Source organism: Camelina sativa, chromosome 9, assembly GCF_000633955.1.
Source record: "Camelina sativa cultivar DH55 chromosome 9, Cs, whole genome shotgun sequence".
Taxonomy (NCBI): Eukaryota; Viridiplantae; Streptophyta; class Magnoliopsida; order Brassicales; family Brassicaceae; genus Camelina; species Camelina sativa.
The window spans coordinates 17,900,931-17,923,653 of NC_025693.1; the positions used below are offsets into that span (position 1 = coordinate 17,900,931).

The 22,723-nt window shown below is 32.4% G+C and overlaps 5 protein-coding genes and 1 pseudogene across 5 annotated transcripts; 3 read left to right on the forward strand and 3 right to left on the reverse strand.

Moving 5' to 3' along the window:
- On the forward strand, window positions 257-2,608 carry LOC104715383 (annotated as a pseudogene).
- On the reverse strand, window positions 2,887-3,666 carry LOC104711268. The gene is made up of 2 exons (XM_010427956.2): window positions 3,297-3,666; window positions 2,887-3,201 (listed from the first exon to the last, which is right to left on the reverse strand). The coding sequence occupies exons 1-2, from the start codon at window positions 3,574-3,576 to the stop codon at window positions 3,122-3,124; spliced, it is 360 nt and encodes a 119-aa protein (XP_010426258.1). The 5' UTR covers window positions 3,577-3,666; the 3' UTR covers window positions 2,887-3,121.
- LOC104715384 lies at window positions 11,708-12,356 on the forward strand. Its single transcript, XM_010432793.1, has 2 exons — window positions 11,708-12,076; window positions 12,165-12,356. The coding sequence occupies exons 1-2, from the start codon at window positions 11,717-11,719 to the stop codon at window positions 12,354-12,356; spliced, it is 552 nt and encodes a 183-aa protein (XP_010431095.1). The 5' UTR covers window positions 11,708-11,716.
- On the forward strand, window positions 13,635-15,020 carry LOC104711267 (probable E3 ubiquitin-protein ligase ARI3). Its single transcript, XM_010427955.1, has 3 exons — window positions 13,635-14,003; window positions 14,092-14,744; window positions 14,868-15,020. Exons 1-3 carry the CDS (start codon window positions 13,644-13,646, stop codon window positions 14,992-14,994), a joined length of 1,140 nt encoding a protein of 379 aa, XP_010426257.1. The 5' UTR covers window positions 13,635-13,643; the 3' UTR covers window positions 14,995-15,020.
- LOC104711266 (putative phospholipid-transporting ATPase 9) lies at window positions 18,762-20,548 on the reverse strand. The gene is made up of 4 exons (XM_019229256.1): window positions 19,454-20,548; window positions 19,267-19,368; window positions 18,969-19,160; window positions 18,762-18,878 (listed from the first exon to the last, which is right to left on the reverse strand). Exons 1-3 carry the CDS (start codon window positions 19,589-19,591, stop codon window positions 19,104-19,106), a joined length of 297 nt encoding a protein of 98 aa, XP_019084801.1. The 5' UTR covers window positions 19,592-20,548; the 3' UTR covers window positions 18,762-18,878; window positions 18,969-19,103.
- On the reverse strand, window positions 21,964-22,718 carry LOC109126442. Its single transcript, XM_019229981.1, has 2 exons — window positions 22,037-22,718; window positions 21,964-21,980 (listed from the first exon to the last, which is right to left on the reverse strand). The coding sequence occupies exons 1-2, from the start codon at window positions 22,716-22,718 to the stop codon at window positions 21,964-21,966; spliced, it is 699 nt and encodes a 232-aa protein (XP_019085526.1).

Consider the following 22,723-nt stretch of genomic DNA (forward strand, 5'->3'; position numbering starts at 1 on the left):
AAAAAAAAAAAAAAAAAAAAAAAAAAAAAAAAAAAAAAAAAAAAAAAAAAAAAAAAAAAAAAAAAAAAAAAAAAACTATCCCGTTCGGATTTTATAAATTCAGGCTTTTTGTGGGCCGGTTTTTTCGGATTCGGGCCGGGGTGGGTTTTTTTACCCACCACAACATCCCTAACTCTCTCGATCTAATATTTTTAGCTCTCCTCTCCCATCGTCTCGTTTCTGTGACTCTCGTGATCGTCGTCTGAACAAAAAAAAAATGGCGAGAAAGTTCTTCGTGGGAGGCAACTGGAAATACGTAAGTGATATTCTCTTCTGGATCTTTGTGTACTTTTTTAAAGTTCTTCCCCGATCAAGTGAACGAGATCGGAAAAATCTCGATCGTGATCTGAGTTTTAACTTTTAAGGTTGTGTTCGTTTTTTCTTCGATTGACGTAGAATTCAGATCCATGATTTGATTCTATGTTTTTGATTAAGTACTGATGGTTGCGATTTGACGATTCGATGCCGGATCTCAAATTTTTTTTTTGTTTTTGTCAATTTTGATTACAAATTCTTCATCGATTGGTTTCGTGTTCTATTTTTGATGGATCTGTGTGTTATTTTTTGTTAGCTAAACTATCCTAACATGCTACGATTGATATTTTTTTTTTTGGTTATTGGGAGAATGATGCTTATGGTTTGTTTTGAATGCTTTTAATCTAATGTAGAACGGAACTTGTGAAGATGATTGTGAACACTCTTATTGAAGCTCAAGCACCTTCACAGGATGTTGTAGGTAAGCGTAGCATCTCCATTGCTTTGACGATGATCTAATTCTGTCTTTGCATGTCTATGAAATCTGAGTGATGTCATAGTGGACTAAAACGTATCGCATGGATTTTGGCATACACACAAACCTGTTTCACTGTATATAGATGTTATATATATAACATGTAAGCTGTTGATAGGTGGTTAAATATTGCTTACCTCTCCAAGCATGATTGGATAGTATATAGTTTTATCTACATGTGTTCTATCATATTTGTTATGGTTCTATCTATGTTCATGACTATGGTTGTGATTGGGTTAATCATTTGATGCCCTCCATATGTTTTTCTTCCCCTGTGTTAAGAGCACATTGAGTTCCGACTTTTTCGTTGCTGCACAAAACTGTTGGGTTAAGAAAGGTGGTCACTTTCACCGGTGAAGTGAGGTGAGATTCTCGCCACGGGTGTACTTTAAGCTGCTTTACCGTTATTGCTTCATTCAGTAAAGATCTATGGTTTTGTCGATGAATATTAGTTTTTCAAAAACAAATCAACTTCCCCATCTGTCGCTCTACACTATTTTGTTTACTATCTCACCCAAGTGATTATGAAAAAAACTTAACAGTTGATAGTCATAACATGATTTGATGCATGCGTGGTTAGATAAGCAGGTGTAAAACGATTCACCTGTCCATTGGATGCTTTCCTAGGAAGAATATATATTATGTGATGTCTCTACTTCCTGCGTATTATTTCCTCTACTTACGCATTATGTAATTTGTGTGTGCAGTGCTCAGATGCTTGTGACTTGGATATCCCATGGGTTATCCTTAGTCACTCTGAAAGAAGGGCAGTCCTTGATGAATCAAACGAGGTTGGTGACCTTTCATGATAAAACAAAAATTATATGGAGTACTACTCACATTATCTTTTTGATCCATGATTTTGGTCTTTGACCTCTATCTTATTTTTGTAGTTCGTTAGAGACAAGGTTGCCTATCCACTTGCTCAAGGTTTGAAAGCGATTGTTTGCGTTGGTGAGACTCTTGAGGAGCGGGAGGCTGGGTCAACCATGGATGTGGTCGCTGCCCAGACCAAGGCTATCGCTGGTATGTAAATTGTTAAACATTTGTATCTCTTTTTGCTACTTGAGTTCATTCGCGTTGACACTGTGACTTGTTTTGATGATAGTAATTCCTGTTTCTACTCACTATACTCCCTTAGTGTCTTATCTTTAAACAACACAGAAATCTTTTGTTGGCTTAAGAACCCATTTTTGTTTGTAATGGCAGATCGCGTGTCGAACTGGTCAAATGTTGTCATAGCCTATGAACCAGTGTGGGCCATTGGAACCGGAAAGGTCGCTAGCCCAGCCCAAGCTCAAGAAGTAAGTTGTTGTTGATGCGTCTGAGCACTTTGATGGGAAAGCCAATTATCTTTTTCTGACGAAAACTTGTTACATTTATGAACAGGTACATGATGGACTCAGGAAATGGCTCGCCAAGAACGTGAGTGCCGATGTAGCTGCTACAACCCTCATCATTTATGGAGGTTAGACTTTATGATTAGCATATTTTAATGTGACAGTAACCCATTTTTGATTAATTTCCACCTCAAGAGTTTTATGTTAATTAGCTTGATTGTGCAAATTTTCCTATCAGGATCCGTCAATGGTGGTAACACAAGGAGCTAGGTGGTCAGGCTGATGTTGATGGTTTCTTGGTCGGTGGTGCTTCTCTAAAGGTACATATACTATGTTTTGCCTCGTGATAACATACATCGTCGTTTTGTTTCAATCAAAACCGTACCTAATGTTTATTTTTTGTTCATTCTTGCTTTTGCAGGCTGAGATTATCGAGTGAAGAAAAGCGCCTAATGAGTTCATTAAGCAGTTTGAAAATCCTTTACTTTTCCAGTGTTGGTATGATGATACATTTTGGTTCCGTTGTATTTGACAAAAGCTTCTCTCTTACTATATTGTTTTGAGAACGTAACAATCATTTTTCTTCTCCATTTATTTTATTTTAGCTGTCAACTTGCAAATCTCTTCCACTTTTACAAGTGAAGCCTGTGTTCGTTGTTCATAATTAATCCCCTAACATGATTTTAAAGCTAAGAATAAACTATTGGCTTATATATATATATATAAGTTGCGACATATTATAAAATCATATTCTGTTTCTCTTGTGCAAAATTTAGGATAAATTTGCATACATCTCATAGCTTTTATATATGAGAACCATTAACAAATAGGACTAACAAATAGGATTTGATAAGGTAACAAATAGGATTTGATAAGGTTCAAGAGAGAGAGATAAATTAAGAATCTTCATTACATTAAGCGTGTCAGGTGCCAGGGTAATGCATGATGGGCTTCATGAGATAGTTTTTTCCTCGTCGTCGAAGAAGCGGGTATGATTAATTACTGATTCAAGTTTTTCTCTAAGATCCCGATCTGAGCGCAAGAAAAAATTCAATTAATAACAAAAAAAAAAAATGTAAGAGAAATAAACTAAAATAAAGAGTTAAATCGTACAAATTAGATCTTACATGTAATACCGCTGTCGCCGCCGCCGATAACTTTGGTTGAATATGTAAGCCACAGATTGATGTTATCTTTGCTCCGTTTGAGAATATCTGCTCTACGGTGAAGACAGAGTGCCTTCTGATCTTTCGGATAGATACGTCTGCTTAACTCTAAAATGCAAATAGCGTCATTATCGCTCAATCCATAATGCGATGCGCAATTTTTATCACTTTTTTTACTCAAGATCGAAGCCGCCATTAAGAGATCAACAATGGAGCCGGGACCGGGACGGAGAGACGTCATATAGATCTGAAGGGAGGAAGATGGGGAGATGAAAAACGGCTGCCAAGGGGTTCGTAGTTCGTGGAGTGGAGGAGAAGATCTATCAGAACAATTAAGGTAGGATTTAGGGTTTGTTTCTCAAGGCCCATTTCTAGTTATGGGCCAAAACGTTGGACCTCTTTCATTGTAACAGTAAAAAAGCCAGATGTAAATTTGAAAACTATGCGGTTTCACCCGCGGTACACCGTAGGACTAAATTAAAAATTATTGTATTTTAAATAATAATTTTAAATTTATTTAGTTTTCAAATTCCTAATTAATTAACTTTTATCTAATTAATTTATAATTTTGTTTAGAATGTTTTTCTTTTCTTTTTACTTTGTTTACAGTTTAGAACCTAATTACATTAAATTTATTATTAAATAGAATATAAAATTTTAAAGCACTTAGTTTTGTTTTCTATAATTAAACAGAGGTATATGCTTATATGGTATGTTATATGTGTATACAATTTTTTTTTGGGATATTAAGAATATGTTGTAGTATGTGTAATATTTTGTAGTTCATATACTAAATAATTTATAAGTTAATTTTCTAAACTATGACTACAAATCTATAGTATATGAATTATGAATTAAACTAATAGTTTTAGTGTTAGTTCTGTAATCCAAATCCGTCATGTTAGGCAGATCACACAATATGTTCAAAGATTTTTAACCCGCAAAAACTCATCATACGAAATCCGTAAAAGTAAAATATAGGCCCTGATTTTTTTTATTTTTTTTCAACAAAAGAATCAGCTCAAGCGAGCCAATTTGAAGGAAAGTTACCTACAAACAAAACATGATACGGAGATAAGCGCGCTTGGCGTGCCAAAGAATCCGCTTTTACATTTGCATTTCTAGAAATATGAAATAAAGAGAAAGAAGAGAACTCCTCCTGATCCGTCTTGATTCCCTCCAAATATGTTGCAAAGGCCCTGATTGGTGAAGACATTTAAGACTTTAAAAGCATTTAAAAGTCTTAAAAGCATTTTATTTACCAATCAGACTTTTATGACTTTTTTATTTTTTAAAGTTTCAACAGCCACTTTAATTTTTTTCTTCCTTATTTCTTTTCTTTTTTAAAAGCTTCAAAATGACGTTTTAAAACCAACAATTTTTTTTTTTAAAAATTTCTTCCTCCATCATAATTTTAAAATTTTAAAATCTTTTTTTTCTTCCTCCATCATAAATGAAGCCTGTTTTCGTTGTTCATAATCCCCTCGGCGTTAGCTTAGGAAACATGATTTCAAAGCTAAAGAGTAAACTATTGGCGTGTATATATATAAGTTACGATATATTATAAAATGATCAATAGTTTCCCCAACCATGATGATTAGAAATCGCTTGATACAAGGAAATTCTTACTCTGTTTTGCAAAATTTAGGATAAATTTGTTTGGATATGATTCAAGGGATTGCATACATCTCATAGCTATATATGAGAACCATTAACAAATAGGATTTGATAAGGTTTAGGAGAGAGATGAAATTAAGAATTTCATTACATTAAGCGTCTCGAAAGGATAGTCGAGAAAATTAAAAATTATATTCATCCCCTACACTGGTGTCAGAGTAATGCATGGTGGGGTTCCCTTCTCATGAGATAATTTGTTCCGCCTTCATTGTACGCCAAAATCGTTTTAAACTCCATCTCCTTGGCCAAGGCTATGACCCTGCGGAAATCGATGTCTCTCGAGGAGATACACAACACAGCCCCTTCGTTGTGCTCATCTAGATGAGTGATCATTCAATTCACGATTTTTATGAGCATCACTTTATCGGCGGTGTCGGTAGATTGTGTACCAGAGACTAAAGAAAAAAGAAAAATATTATGCCCGTGTTATAGCAACGGGTAGACCTAGTTGTTGATAACAAATGTGCAGGTCATGCACAATTGAATATGAGTTACAAAACTAAAACAAATTGTTCATAACAAATTGCATATATGTTATTTATGTAGGTAATTCACATTTAAGTGTATTAATTGATTGGTCAACCATTAACATGGTGGAGAAAACATTACCAAAATAGTTTAACTTAATTGTGTTTTGAATTCTTATAGTTGTGTTTAAATGTAAGAAAAATAGTAGAAATATTAAAAGGCCCAATAGATGTAGGAAACCAATTTATGGTGTATTAATTGTATAGTTAGAATGATTAAAATTAGATAAATTTTAAAATAAATTTTAATATAATGATATACTTAAATCTAATGAAATTTGGTGTATAGTTATGATTTTACTTAATTAAAGTCGTTCGACAAGTGTCAACCTCTCAATTGATCCATGTCACCCTATAATCTAAAAATTTTGGATGGACAATATATTAAGACAGTACATATAGGGTTTGTGTACATCTAGAGTTCGTGACTTTGTATATTTTTTGTTAGGTTGTTTTGGCTAAAAGTTTATGTACTTCAGTTTTCCAGCTTTACGGTCTACTAAAGTTTATGTATTTCTTTGGGAAAAAAACAAAATACAGAAAAATATATTGAGTGGTGATAAATAAATATTGTAAATTTACTATTTTTAAGATTTAAAACACAATTTTATACATTACTAGATTCGGACCCGCACGTACGTGCGGGGTTGATTTCAAAAATTAAGATTATTATAAGGTTTGCAATATTTACGTATGTGCGGGATAATGTTTATAAACATATTTTTAACGAATATTAGTAACATTTATAATCTAAACTCTTATCAGTATATCATTTGATATGTTATTGTTTTTTTAAACGAAAAGAATGATCATATATGTTTTGTTTTTTAGACGAAAAGTATAAACAACTACAATTAAAAAAAGTAAGACGAATATAGAATGTTTATATCTTGACAGAAAAACCGTCACGTCCCATATATGTCATGTTTATTCTATTTCATAACTGTGATTTTAAAAATACTTTATCCATTTGAGATTGTATATTTTAGTCTAACATATAAAGAAATAGGTAGAAGATTTGGATGGGATATTCATACTTCATGTACTTTTTGTTTGGATATTTAATTTTTACAAATTAGTGGACATTATACAATTTTTCTTTATATTTCTCATTATCTATCAAATTGGATAAAATCTGCCATAATGATTAAAATTCCTAAACTTGATGACCTAAATTGTATAGCGTGACAAACCCACATTGATAGACTTACTTTGTAATAGTTTTGCTATTTTTTTACTTGCCACCCAAAAACCACATGAGCAATGTTTGTATTCGCCGTGTTGAATTTGCAAAACCCGTGGGTAACATGTATTTCAATAAAAAAAATTATCTATAAAATATGTCTTAAGAGATTGGATAAGAGATTATTTTATGTTTTGATAGACTAAAACTCAGTAAGATATTCAAAAATACTCAAATTTATTCCATTCCAAATTGCTCGTACTCAAGTTAGATTTTGAGAATAAAATATAGCTATTAAAAAAAAAAATTCTAGCCTGTTACCCAAAATTTTATATATTCATGTGTGAAAAGAAGTGAAACTATTCCTCTTTAAATTTGATATTTATTCATTAGTATTTATTAACAAAACTTATCCTTATGCACTAACACAGTTACGGTAATTATGTTGGTATGATAGGTTCTTTCGTTTTAGTTGGTAAGATAGCTTCTTTTTGCCCCAAAAAAAACTTGGTATGTTTAGTTCTATATTTATGCAATCGAATTAAAATTGATTTCTATATGTTATTTAAAATTGATAATTATATTTCCAAAATTTTATTGTAGGTTATTGGTTTCGTATAAGTTTGGATATGCAATTCTAACCAATACTCTAAAATATGTTTTGTTTGATTGCCACAATTTAAATAACACAAATTAAATGAAAAATAAACAAAAATGAATTTACAATTTAAAAATAATTTTGTAAAATATATTAATAAACATTTTGATTTTTTATACCGCACATATATACACATATATACCTATGCTATATGTGTGGATGGTTGCACAAATCTACTATACAATTATATTAAATAGAATCAATCACTTCAGAATTATATTATTGATAATTAAAGTCCTTTGTCAATACTCCTTCACGTTTCACCTTACATGTTTTTTTCTCCTTGACACCATATGTAGTAACAACATTTGTTCTTTTTACCGCATGCAAACATATATATACATATAAATATTAAAATCATGTCTGACAAAAAAATATTAAAACCATGCGTGACAAAAAAATATTAAAATCATTTATATATTGGCATTTTCACGTATTTTTTTTGGTAGGAAGTACCTCCAAGTATCTATATTGGTATCTTCATGTATCATTAATAATATATAAAATGAAAATATCAATTTAAAATTTCAAATCTTAATTAAAGATATTACTATTTTTCATAGTTATGATAGTCTTAAGATATAATTTCATAAAGATAAACAACACATTTTGTTGTTAAATGGTTAGGATTTTGTCAACAATGATGTAAATGATAACCCTTTTCAAGGATGAAAAATATTAGAATACTAAAAGCATAAAAACCTTAAAAGAGTAGTTCAAAATAGAACAAAAACGCCGCACATATTTTTTTGAGTTAAACATGAATTTTTGAACTCTGTAAAAAAATAGAATTCAACATAAATTAGTTTCATATTAAAAAAAGACTTAGAAAAGAAGTATGCATACTAAATACTTTCTAATTCAAACCATTGTTTTTTTTTTTGTCAACCTTCAAACCATTGTTTATAATTGATGATTTTTTTTATTATTTTATCTGATAAAACGACATATCCCCACTGGTTTGAAAAAGCTTGACATCATGATTTGGATCTGCCATCGTTGATAGCCATTTTGATATACAAAATTAGATATTTCAAGTAGGATCGGGTACAAAGCTCTTTATCTAACGATGGTTATATTTATAGTGGAGGTCAGCGATTCTATTAATAGGATAAATGCAATTGATACCATATATTTTCATAACAAAATTGTTTTTTTGTTCCTGTATTTACGATTTTTTGAATTGAAAATGTCTATAATTTAGGTGATACTAATTAATATTGTGTGCACATTTGGTAAGTAGATATATATTTCTAAAGATTTTGAATTTGATCCTAATGACTCATATCCTAAACAATTCAAATATGGTTGATATTTAAATTCGTAACTGTTAAGATTCGGATTATGGAAATTTTGAATGCTAATTATTGTTGTTTACTTGTTTGAATGCTAATTATTTTTGTATGTCGTAAATGTTGTTTACTTGTTTCCCTTTTTGTGCTACTAATTATAGGTCTGTTTGGATACATGTTTACCTTATACAGTTCTTCTATTAATTGTATATGTTTGGCTCTGAGTTATATATATCCTTATTCTGTTTTAAATGGCATTTTATGTAATAATCTCTTAATCTATGTCTACTTATTAAAAATGCTTCCCTTTTAATAGTATAGATGTTTGAGTTTTTTTGGTTTTTTTGCTCTAATAGTTTAGTATTTGGGATGAAGTATGTAGGTAAAAAAATCTATGTGTTTTTCTCTATCTTCTAATATACATTTCCTTTACTAAATTATTCATCGAATAAAATCTTTTGATATCTAACTTAACATATTAATTTGTTAATTATCATTATACTTCACCTCTCATTTTTATATATGAGTCTATTTTGTGAAACAAATAAATTATCATATTATTTATTATAATTAAAAATAGTTTTATTTACGGATATACCATAAGTTGAATTTTTTAAAAACAAATATAAATTTTTTAATCTATAAAATATTCAAGCTTTGGTAATATTATTCTTTAAAAATAATATATATTAAATTAGAATTTTTTACTGAGTAACGGGTCAAAATTTGAATGATTAAATTCAACTTCATATTTTTTGTTGAATTTTATAATTTTGTATAATATAAAAATTTTTAAATAATTTATTTTGAAATATTTTAAAATATTGAAACTTGATATAAAAGTTAGAAACTAAAAACACTCTAAATTGATTTGTTATTACAATGTCAATAATATGTCACTATAATATGAAAGAATTTCAAGAAACCAAGTATATTAAAACAAAAAGTATAACAATATATTAAATTACTCATAATATAATAACTCGCTTTTCAAAAATCAAATTTACAAAATTATGTCTTATAATGACATTCAAGTCATGATGTAGAATATACATTGTTGAAATAACTTCACATAAATAAACTAATACAACAGATTAAAATTTTATTTTAAAATATAAATATACAAAATTTTGTTTAAAATAAAATTTAACCAGTGTTATAGTAGAGGTACTTATCTAGAATCATTAACAATAGAAAACTTACAAAATATGTATCTTTTTCAAGCCATCATACTTTAGCATATGATTTTATTACATAATGTTTTATCCCAAAAAAACTTTTAAAAACAATCACATAAATTATATTTTATATAAAATTACAATATAAATAAAATAAATTTCAACCCGTGCTCTAGCACGGATCTTAATCTAGTAGCCATATTATACTCCCTAACATAACAAACAAGTTTATCCTCCTAATATTTTTCTTTTTATCTATAATAAAAAGGTATAATGAACAAGTAGTGACTTAAAAGTTAAAACACGTAATGACGATCATATAATAATATAGTATCATTAACCTCGAAAACCACAAACCTCAAAAAGGTGTCGGTCGACACCAGGTTGCCAGTGTTGATCGACACCAACCTTCATTAGTGGCTGATCTTTGTTTGTTGCCTGGTTTGATTATGTTATATGTTGTGTGTTGTTTGGAGATCTCAATTGTTTGTGTGTATAGCCCAATAGATGGGAGTATTGTCTCACTGAGTATTTGTGATAATACTCATGCATCTCAATTGTTGTTTGTAGTGCAAGTAAAGGAAAATTTTAATCGTGTAATCAAAGCAATGAAGAGGATAATGTTCTTGAGAAGTAATCATTGAAAACATTTAAAATTTTGATTTATTATTGGTCTAAAATTAAATAATATATTTTTAGTGAGAAAAAATAATATAGATAAAATCAGTTATCATTATTTTCTTAAAATGTGTAAAAACTCTTAAACATCAAACTATGAGAGACAGATGGAGTATTATCTTGTAATTCATATCGGGCTGTCTTATCATCTCCTCATGCCATTTGCCCCTTTATCTTCCTGAGACATCGTTTACCGTCTATCTTGATCTCTTTGGCCTGATGGACTCCCTAACCTTGATTTTTTGTAAGTGTTAGTGGATCTGAGTCAATCAGTGTAGTGGTTATTTTTAACAAAACTACTGTCAAGGTATGCGATAAACGTTGCTAGAATTTCAACTCGCTATGTATTTCAAAAAAACAATGTGTTGGACCGAAAGTACGAAATTGGAGTACTAATGTACTATAGTGGCCAAACTTCATCCAAATTTGGCTCCACCATGTCGAAGAGATCAATATGCCACCTCCAATTAGTACTCTGATCAGAATACAATATCTTTCTAGTGGTGAATTCCTTATATGAGATGGTGGAAACACATTGGAATGGCTTGTAGATGCCTTAATTAAAAACAAGACCAAAAGTTAACCAAACTTCTTCATCTTCGACTACCATGCAAAGAATCAATGTTGGATTCATTACCACCATTATTCCGATGAATATTCAGGTTAAAAATTGCGCGAAGAGATAATGTAATGTTTACAATCATGTATACTAAGGTAAAACTAATAAAATTTAAATATATATACATATATATATATATAGAGTTGGAAATTAGAAGAATTCACCAAAACAAAATTTATAAAAAATTTAACAAAACATTCGCCAACTTAACAAAGGTTCATCGAACTAACCCAAACAAATTAACTTAAACAGGAAAATCTTGGATGCAGCTTGAGAAATGTGAAGCATTCCCGACATGTTTGCTTTTCTGTTTTCAACAATATCCCTAAATTAGCTTATATTAATTTTAAAAAATTTTGGTGAAGAATTTTTCCTCCTTTGAATTTCCTGAATGATTAGGTTTTTTTTTTTTCTCGTTTAAAGAAAAAAATAAGATTAGGTTTTATATATGACCTATTCTTAAAAGCTAATTTTCTTCTGCGTTTAGTTGAAGCCGGCTCTGCTCTATATATAAATCTGAAACCTTAACCCTCAAACGTAAAAAAAAAAAAGAAATAAAATCTGAAAGTATGCACAAGAAAAACATGAAGAAAGAAGGCGATCTTGTACGAGAAGATGCCCCAAAACCCACCATTGGAAAACCCTCACCGGGAGATCTAAGTTCTGACTCGTACATCCTTTACTTCAAGGGTTTGAGAAACTGGCAGTGGCAGATACCAACGGGTTTAACATTGGCTGGATTTGGGGTTGCAATTAGCAGAGAAGACGATGATAATATCTTGTTTCAGATGAACGGCCTACTTGATGACTCAGACGTTTCAATTTGGGAGGTTGAGTTTATGGCATTGAAGCTAGGACTAAACAAAGCCCTAAGTTTGGGGATCAATCATATCTCATTTTACTGCGATGACCATGATATTTTCGAATCGGTAAGTTTTGTTTGCTTTTAGGGTTCACGTAATGTGTATTTTGTTTCTCAATATCTTAATTGATGTTTTTTTCCCTTTAATGAATTAGGTCATGGGGAGATTGGCTCCTACGAGTGAGAAAATCGCCTTATTAATGGATGATGTGCAAAGCATCAGACAAAAATTTACAACGAGCATCCCTGTTCTTGTGACTAGAACTCGGACTAAGTTTGTCTTTGATCTCGCAATGGAAACACTACCAAAGCCTCTTTTTGGTAGAGCTGGTAATATGTTNAAGTAAAGGAAAATTTTAATCGTGTAATCAAAGCAATGAAGAGGATAATGTTCTTGAGAAGTAATCATTGAAAACATTTAAAATTTTGATTTATTATTGGTCTAAAATTAAATAATATATTTTTAGTGAGAAAAAATAATATAGATAAAATCAGTTATCATTATTTTCTTAAAATGTGTAAAAACTCTTAAACATCAAACTATGAGAGACAGATGGAGTATTATCTTGTAATTCATATCGGGCTGTCTTATCATCTCCTCATGCCATTTGCCCCTTTATCTTCCTGAGACATCGTTTACCGTCTATCTTGATCTCTTTGGCCTGATGGACTCCCTAACCTTGATTTTTTGTAAGTGTTAGTGGATCTGAGTCAATCAGTGTAGTGGTTATTTTTAACAAAACTACTGTCAAGGTATGCGATAAACGTTGCTAGAATTTCAACTCGCTATGTATTTCAAAAAAACAATGTGTTGGACCGAAAGTACGAAATTGGAGTACTAATGTACTATAGTGGCCAAACTTCATCCAAATTTGGCTCCACCATGTCGAAGAGATCAATATGCCACCTCCAATTAGTACTCTGATCAGAATACAATATCTTTCTAGTGGTGAATTCCTTATATGAGATGGTGGAAACACATTGGAATGGCTTGTAGATGCCTTAATTAAAAACAAGACCAAAAGTTAACCAAACTTCTTCATCTTCGACTACCATGCAAAGAATCAATGTTGGATTCATTACCACCATTATTCCGATGAATATTCAGGTTAAAAATTGCGCGAAGAGATAATGTAATGTTTACAATCATGTATACTAAGGTAAAACTAATAAAATTTAAATATATATACATATATATATATATAGAGTTGGAAATTAGAAGAATTCACCAAAACAAAATTTATAAAAAATTTAACAAAACATTCGCCAACTTAACAAAGGTTCATCGAACTAACCCAAACAAATTAACTTAAACAGGAAAATCTTGGATGCAGCTTGAGAAATGTGAAGCATTCCCGACATGTTTGCTTTTCTGTTTTCAACAATATCCCTAAATTAGCTTATATTAATTTTAAAAAATTTTGGTGAAGAATTTTTCCTCCTTTGAATTTCCTGAATGATTAGGTTTTTTTTTTTTCTCGTTTAAAGAAAAAAATAAGATTAGGTTTTATATATGACCTATTCTTAAAAGCTAATTTTCTTCTGCGTTTAGTTGAAGCCGGCTCTGCTCTATATATAAATCTGAAACCTTAACCCTCAAACGTAAAAAAAAAAAAGAAATAAAATCTGAAAGTATGCACAAGAAAAACATGAAGAAAGAAGGCGATCTTGTACGAGAAGATGCCCCAAAACCCACCATTGGAAAACCCTCACCGGGAGATCTAAGTTCTGACTCGTACATCCTTTACTTCAAGGGTTTGAGAAACTGGCAGTGGCAGATACCAACGGGTTTAACATTGGCTGGATTTGGGGTTGCAATTAGCAGAGAAGACGATGATAATATCTTGTTTCAGATGAACGGCCTACTTGATGACTCAGACGTTTCAATTTGGGAGGTTGAGTTTATGGCATTGAAGCTAGGACTAAACAAAGCCCTAAGTTTGGGGATCAATCATATCTCATTTTACTGCGATGACCATGATATTTTCGAATCGGTAAGTTTTGTTTGCTTTTAGGGTTCACGTAATGTGTATTTTGTTTCTCAATATCTTAATTGATGTTTTTTTCCCTTTAATGAATTAGGTCATGGGGAGATTGGCTCCTACGAGTGAGAAAATCGCCTTATTAATGGATGATGTGCAAAGCATCAGACAAAAATTTACAACGAGCATCCCTGTTCTTGTGACTAGAACTCGGACTAAGTTTGTCTTTGATCTCGCAATGGAAACACTACCAAAGCCTCTTTTTGGTAGAGCTGGTAATATGTTTTCCGTTGCTTGCTCTCATCGGTTCAGTGTGGAGTACATGAAAGAACAAATAGAACTGGCGCTAAACCAGGGAGATCTACCTAGGTGTCCTCATCCTGGCTGCAAATCAAACCTGACTCTTCGAAGTTGTGCCCATCTTTTGACACCTAAACTAAAAGAGATGTGGGAACAAAGGGTCAATGAGGACTCAATCCCTGTATGTGACAGATTCCATTGCCCTAATCCAAGTTGCTGGGGTTTGATGTCCAAGACCGAGCTCCTTGAATCTAGTGAAGATGGAGTTAGGAGAAGCTGCTATAAATGCCGCAAACCCTTTTGCATTAACTGCAAAGTTATGTGGCATAGTAACTTGTCGTGCGCGGAGTACAAGAGGTCTGGTGGAAAGCCTAGTACAACATTGTGGCGTCAATGTAGAAGTTGCCAACACATGAACAAATTATTTGACGGACGCATCACTGTAACTTGCAGGTGTATATATATATATATATCATTTATAATCACATTATTTAGTTATTATTATGATTCAAAATTCTCTTTGGAGATTTGATTATGTTTTCAACTAATGTAATGTTTCATGGTTGATATGTGTAGGTGTGGCTATAGGTTTTGTTACAAATGTGGATCTCAATGGAAGTTTGGAGGTTGCTTTCATCATCGCCAATTTCTGATGATGGTGGTGTTTGCTTTAGTCTTCTTTTTTATTCTTTTTTATGTTTAGCAATTTTTAAGCACACGCCAAGTAGGTCGGAGGAACTCATATTAGTAAAATATTCATTACAAAATTTCTTTAATTAAATTTCTTTATTAAACTATTAGGATTTCTAAACTATTTAATAAAAATTTCAAAAACATACAAATTTTTAAAACATTCTTTATATCTTTATTGAAAAATATTCTTTAAAAATAATCTTACCTTCACATATGATTAAATATATAATTAACAATGCTATACACATCAAATTAAACAAATTTTTATGATTAACTGCCATGAGATTACATTGCAGTTTTGTTATTTCGTTCGCTTTTATTCGTCATAACCTTTCGTTCGCATCTTTTCAATGTAACATTTTATCTGTGTCTTTTCGTCGTAATTTTTCGTAAAATATTTTTTAATTTCTGAAAAATGAAGAAATGCAATCTAGAGTCGTGTCTTCTCTTCTTAAACTTACAGTCATATTTTTGTATATTTTATGAACCGTTACAACTTGTTCTCTTGTTTTCAAATATGATATGTAAATGATTATATTTTTACATTTCTTTTTTTTGTTTTTTTTAAATGATAAAATTATGAATACATTGTATAAAACAATATAAATTTCTTAAATAATCATATAATAAATTAAAAATATTAATTGAGAACCATTCTTAAAATGACATAATGATTTGTTTAAATTCATTTTCAATTAATTATTTAAATCTTTTTAGCATAACTCAAACATATTTCTATTTCCAAAATCAATTTCTTACTTCATACAAAATGAATAAAAATATTACTCCCTCCGTTTCATAATATAGGATGTTTATAGAAGTATTTTTGTTTCATAATATAGGATGTTTCCAACTTTCTATACAAATTTTAGATTAAATCTATATTTTATATTATGCAGTCTTATCTATGATTGCCACAGTGTTCAAGAAAGCGCTAGGCGGTATCTGGGCGGTGACCCAGCGCCTAGCGCTTAGAACGCTTAGTCGGGGCCTAGACGGTTTTTAGGCGTTTACAACATAAAACATTATATATATAAAATTATGTAAAAATATATGTTAGAAAAATAAAAAAAATTATAAATTATAAACAAAAGTAAGAAAAATACATTTATTTAAGTTATATTAACAACATATAAATGTTTATAATTACGTATAAAGATATAAAAGTTAATAATTTAAATATATTTAGTTAAAAAACAAAAATTAAAATTAAAATAAAATTTATGTAATTTTAAGTGGTTTAGGCGGTCATCTAGGTGTCTGCTGAGCGCCTAGCGCCTAGACGGCGCCTAGGCGGCTGCCTAGACCGCTTTCTTGAACACTAATGATTGGTCAAGTTGTTTAAAAGTAACTTTTTCTTAATATGTGTGTTTTAACTAAAACATCCNTTAGAACGCTTAGTCGGGGCCTAGACGGTTTTTAGGCGTTTACAACATAAAACATTATATATATAAAATTATGTAAAAATATATGTTAGAAAAATAAAAAAAATTATAAATTATAAACAAAAGTAAGAAAAATACATTTATTTAAGTTATATTAACAACATATAAATGTTTATAATTACGTATAAAGATATAAAAGTTAATAATTTAAATATATTTAGTTAAAAAACAAAAATTAAAATTAAAATAAAATTTATGTAATTTTAAGTGGTTTAGGCGGTCATCTAGGTGTCTGCTGAGCGCCTAGCGCCTAGACGGCGCCTAGGCGGCTGCCTAGACCGCTTTCTTGAACACTAATGATTGGTCAAGTTGTTTAAAAGTAACTTTTTCTTAATATGTGTGTTTTAACTAAAACATCCTATATTTTGAAACGGAGGGAGTACTATTCACTCATTCAGTAAGAAAATTACCAATCCTCTCAAATTTGAATATAACTAAACAGAAAATTATAACATATTTTATTTATTTGAATCAAAACTCAGTTATATTTTCATATAAAAAATAAGACATCTATTTTTATAGAGGCAGTATTGTAAATGAATATATAATACAAACAACTATCGTTTCATAGATGAAACATATTTTTATGTAAAACAACCTATAGTCATTAAACATTTTGGCAATTATAATAGATTATATATATGGTTAATCCAATATTGAATGTACTTACTACTTATTTTTTTCTGTGTAAGATGCTGGTTAATTATCCCGAGTCACACATAAATAAAGAATATAATAAATATTAGAGGGGAACAATAATAGTTATAACATATAACAATAATATTTAGGTGTATGATGTAGCATCAAAATGTGCGTGTCTAAGGAAGATGGTCGGCCAAGGACTGCCGGATTCATTGTTTCCACACGCTCCTCTTTCTTTTTGGTAGTCAAAACCTTTTCAATTTGAGTGTATTATGACTAGAACTAAATATACAAACTCCTTTATCCTGTATGAAGTTGTGGATAAGTCTTTGTCGTCAAGATAGTTTATTGGACAATCATCTCAACCGTCAATCTTTCTGTTGATCACCAGTTTTCCATCTCCCAATAAACTGAATATTTCCAACAATAGAAAATATAATAGAACAAACTGTGATATTTTATTTTTATTTTTACCTTGATATTTCAAAATCAAATATTTTTTAAAAAAAAATAGAAATATAGAAAGCCATTTTGTTATCTATAATACAATTAGTTTTCTAATCAAAAAGCTTGGAGTAGACAAACAAACAAACATATACGAGCCAATATGCTCTCATTTTCGGAAAAACCAACTTGAACCATATTTTTTAACAGCTAAAAACAAAAATTTCGGTGTGGATTCATATCAATAGAATGATAACCCTCGATGAATAGATAGTTGTATACCTAGGGACTGAATATAATTAAATATTACAATGATTAACAAAATATATCAAACTGGAATAAATTTCTCACAGTGATGAGACAACATTTCCAACAAATTCTCTTTTAACAAATACAAATATAAAGAAAATTTGAATACAATAATGAGAAGTTATTTATATATAGATTTCTAAAGATGTGAACAGACACAACTGTTTGTAAAAGACACAACTCTATATTCAAAAGACACAACTTTTTAGAGAGACGCAACTGTAAAAATTTACTGTCAAAAATATATAAAAAAAAAATTGAATACAATGATGAGAAGTCACTTATATATAATTTTATAAAGATGTGAACATTTGAATAGACACAACTGTTTGTAAGAGACACAACTCTACATTTAACAGATGCAATTTTTCAAAGAGATGCAACCGTTGAACTTTTCTGTCAAAAAATATATTTTTACGAAAAAGGTACGACGAATATATAGATATCTATATTCAACAGATGCAACTCTTTAGAGAGACGCAACTGTAAAAATTTACTGTCAAAAATATAAAATAAAGAAAATTTGAATACAATGATGAGAAGTCACTTATATATAAATTTATAAAGATGTGAACATTTGAATAGACACAACTGTTTGTAAGAGACATAACTCTACAGTTAACAGACGCAACTTTTTAAAGAGATGCAACCGTTGAATTTTTCTGTCAAAAAAAAATATTTTTTACGAAAGGTACGATGAAAAATCGCAACTGTTGGCATTTTTTCAGATTGTTATTATTATATAGATTTAAGAGGCTCAAAATAATAACTTACCAAGAATTTAAGTAGCTTGGGGAGGAAGAGTCTCAACTTATAAGGAGAAACTTCAAGTCTTCAATCCCAATTTCCTTTTTTTATTTTCTGTTTTTTAATTTATTTACAAAGAAAAAAAAAAGTAAATTTTGATAAACGTATATTCATTTTTTTCACGGAATGGTAAAGTTGAAAACATGAGCAGATGTAGAAAATGATTATTGCACTGTAGAATCCGTTGAACATCCAGCCAAGTATCATGCGCCAGCTGAATAGAACATTTTTGGTATAAGAGCGGAAACTATAACCAAGAAAAAGAAAGAAGTTAGGTACAAACTGTTTGACGGTGAGAAAATTAAGCTTGTTTTAATAATGCAATGAATAAGTTTACCTTTAGACAATACCGTGCAGAGACATCCTGGTCGAAGACACCAAGAGCAATAACCGGAAGGGATGAGAAAAAGACATTATAAAGAGACAGAAACCACTCGTTGTAGGCAGGTGTCGATGAGAATGTTGTGTATGTTTAATATAAGAAGAGAGTGAAACCGAATGTAATGTTCTTGTAGAAGAAGTAGCAAATCTGTGAATAAGAGAATACTAGTTAGAACCAAAAGTAATGATTATATTAAAGATTCATGCCACAAAAGGCTGGTCTCAATCTGAAGATATGTAGGGATGATATTTACCATTGTCGAGATCCGCCTGTAACACCAGTACTGTCCATGGACTAGTAACAAACGCTCCAGATATCTGAACTGAGCAATCGCTATGTCGCTGGACATTACAGCCTGAACAAAGGATCAGGATTAGCCCACAAAAAGAAACAATACACAACGAAAAGACACAAATGAGTTAAACAAATCTATATTGAACCTGCATTCCTTCCACACCGCTAATCCCAACACCTATATCTGTTTCTTGAAGCATTCCAACATCATTAGCGTCATCAGCAATTGCTAATGTCGTTTTACCATTTCCAGATTTTACTAGTCTTGTCACCTGCATTGCCATTTTGATAGACTCCTGAAGAGGAATCTGCTTCCCAAGAACACACTCGCAAGGTCTTGAAGATGATGGGTCGGACTGATGAAGATCAAGAGACCAAAGATGCAATAGATCGGACAAATGGAAGGTGAAGGGGGTTGATTATGCAGCGGATTGAAAGACATGGAATGGTGAAATGATGCAGTGGATGAAAAGGGGGATTGAAGTGAACTTCCAAGAGAGATGAAAATCTCTTAGACTTCAGGCTCGAGTTCAACTTAGATATGACACACTAAGAAGAAAACAAGTTGAGAAGATATTACACACTTCTCAGATCAAACAAGTAAAAGAAAGGTTTTTGATTAAAATGTTTGATGAAAAACAAAGAAGAGATACAAGGTCTTTAAATAGGAGAAGGGGGACGAAGGAGAAGGATCTAGAAGAGAAGAGGTGGAGCTCATGCAAGAGTCCACACTCATGCAAGCTCATGCACAAAGTCTTGGAAATTACAAAAGCAATAAATGCAAAGTTTGAATGAGAAAGAGATAGAAAATGGGCCAAGGCCTTTGTGGGGAACCTTGGACCACGAATTGGGCTGGCAAAGGGGCTTGAAAATGTTACTTAGGCCTCATTAAAAACCTTGTCAAGAAAACCCAATGGGACAAAACTTGACCAAGGGAAAAAGAGCACCAAAGCAACACTTTACCCTTTACCGAGCACCTTGAGCTGTGAGCAACGTCATAGTGGTTTGAGCCATGTCTTCTTGGTTCTTGTCCAGCTCCTTGAGTAGTCCAGTGATGGCTTGGTTGAACCTCTTGGACCGTGACCTTGTTATAGGACCCGCCGGAACGGTTAATGCTTCCTCCGCTGCTTCCGCTGGTACAAGCTGCTCCTCCGGTGCTTCCTCTGGTTCAAGCTGCTCCTCATGTTCGTGTGGTTGAGTGGAGCTGTCCATGGTCTCATCATCCTTTCCCACTTGAAAAGGATTTGACCTCAAATCCGAATTATCTGCACAATAAGGAAGAAGATCAGAAACGTTGAAACTGCCACTAACTTTGTACTTACCTTGGAGGTCGAGTTGGTAGGCATTGTTGTTGATTCTTTTGAGCACGGTGAATGGTCCATCAATCCTCGGCATTAGCTTGGATGCTCGCTCCTCCGGGAAACGCTCCTTCCGAAGATGAACCCACACTTGATCACCCTCATTGAAGATGACCTCTCTACGCCCTTTGTTTGCATATTTCTCATACAGCTTCGTCCGGGCCTCCAAATTCTCCTTAGCCTTTTTGTGAACCTGTTTAACTAAATCGGCCTTTTTCTTGCCATCAAGACTTGTTCTCACACTCAAAGGTAAAGGCATTAGATCCAAAGGAGAAGTGGGGTTGAACCCATAAACAATTTCAAATGGAGAAAACTTAGTCGCAGAATGCATAGAATGATTATAAGCAAATTCTACATGCGGCAAGCAATCCTCCCAAGTCTTAAGGTTCTTTTTGATAAGCACACGCAACAATGTAGACAAGGTTCTATTGACAACTTCAGTTGGACCATCTGTTTGCGGATGACATGTAGTAGAGAAAAGCAATCTAGTTCCTAGCTTAGACCACAAAGTTTTCCAAAAATAACTAAGGAACTTAGTATCACGATCAGAAACTATGGTCTTAGGTATGCCATGCAAACGAACAACTTCCTTAAAGAACAAGCTAGCAACATGAGATGCATCATCAGTTTTATGACAAGGGATAAAATGCGCCATTTTAGAAAAGCGATCAACCACCACAAAAATAGAATCCTTACCAGCCCTAGTCCTAGGCAATCCAACCACAAAATCCATAGATATATCAGTCCAAGGATGCGAAGGAATAGGTAAAGGGGTATACAAACCGTGGGATTGAACCTTAGCCTTAGCTTGTTTGCAAGTCGCACACCATTCACATAGGCGTTCAACATCTCTTTTCATGTGCGGCCAATGGAAATGTTCTTGCATCACCTTATAGGTCTTAGCAACTCCAAAGTGACCCATTAGACCACCTCCATGTGCTTCCCTTAAAAACAATTCTCTCAAAGAAGAGTGAGGCACACAAAGTTTATTTTCAAAGAACAGATATCCCTCATGTCGATAATACTTTCCAAATGCGAACTTCTCACAAGATTGAAATATTTTGCCAAAATCTGAATCATCAGCATACAAGTCTTTTATTTGCTCAAAACCTAGCAACCTTGCATCCAAAGAAGTAAGCANATCAAGATAGACCTCATGCGGCGTCATTGGAATGAGAGTCGTCTTGCGGCCATTGTGTTCAAAGGTGTGTCGGTTGGTGAAGCCATCATGGTGAACTTGTCGGTCTGATTGCCATGGACGTCCAAGAAGAATGTGGCTAGCGTCCATCGGAAGTATGTCACACATGATCTCGTCCTGATACTTACCAATTGATAACGGCACCTTAACTTGCTCCTTAACGGACATCTCACCTTTTTCGTTGAGCCATTGAAGCGCATATGGTTTTGGATGTTTGAGAACTTCTAAACCAAGCTTTTCCACCATAGTCCTGCTTGCAACGTTAGTACAACTACCACCATCAACAATCAAACTACATACCTTGTCTTTGACAATACATCGCGTGTGGAACAAGTTTTCCCTTTGTGCTTGCTCCTCTGATTTGGTTAGAACACTCAACGACCTCCTAGCAACAAGCAGCTCTCCTTTAGCTGGGGCTTGCAAACCCTCTTCCACAGAGTCGTTTTCCGAACGCTCTTCTTCAGATTCTACCTCGCCATTATCCTTAAGAACCATGATCCTTTTGTTGACACATTCGCTTGCGTAATGCCCAAGTCCTTGACATTTAAAGCAACGAATATCCCTTGTCCTCGTGATCACCTCCTTACCCTTACCTTTCGGGTCTGACTCAATCGGCTTTGGTTTGACGAATGGCTTGTAGTCCTTCTGGTAGCCGGGCTTGTCCTCCTTTTGATAACTTGACTTACCTGAGCTGTAGCTGGTCTTAGTGGTGCTGTAGCTGGATCGAGAGTTCTTCCTCTTGATTTGCTGTTCGAACATGACTGCTTTGTGAAGCATCTCCTCAATTTCCACATAGTGCTGGGTTTCTAGACGGTCTTGGATTTCGCGGTTGAGACCTCCCATGAATCGCGACATCATAG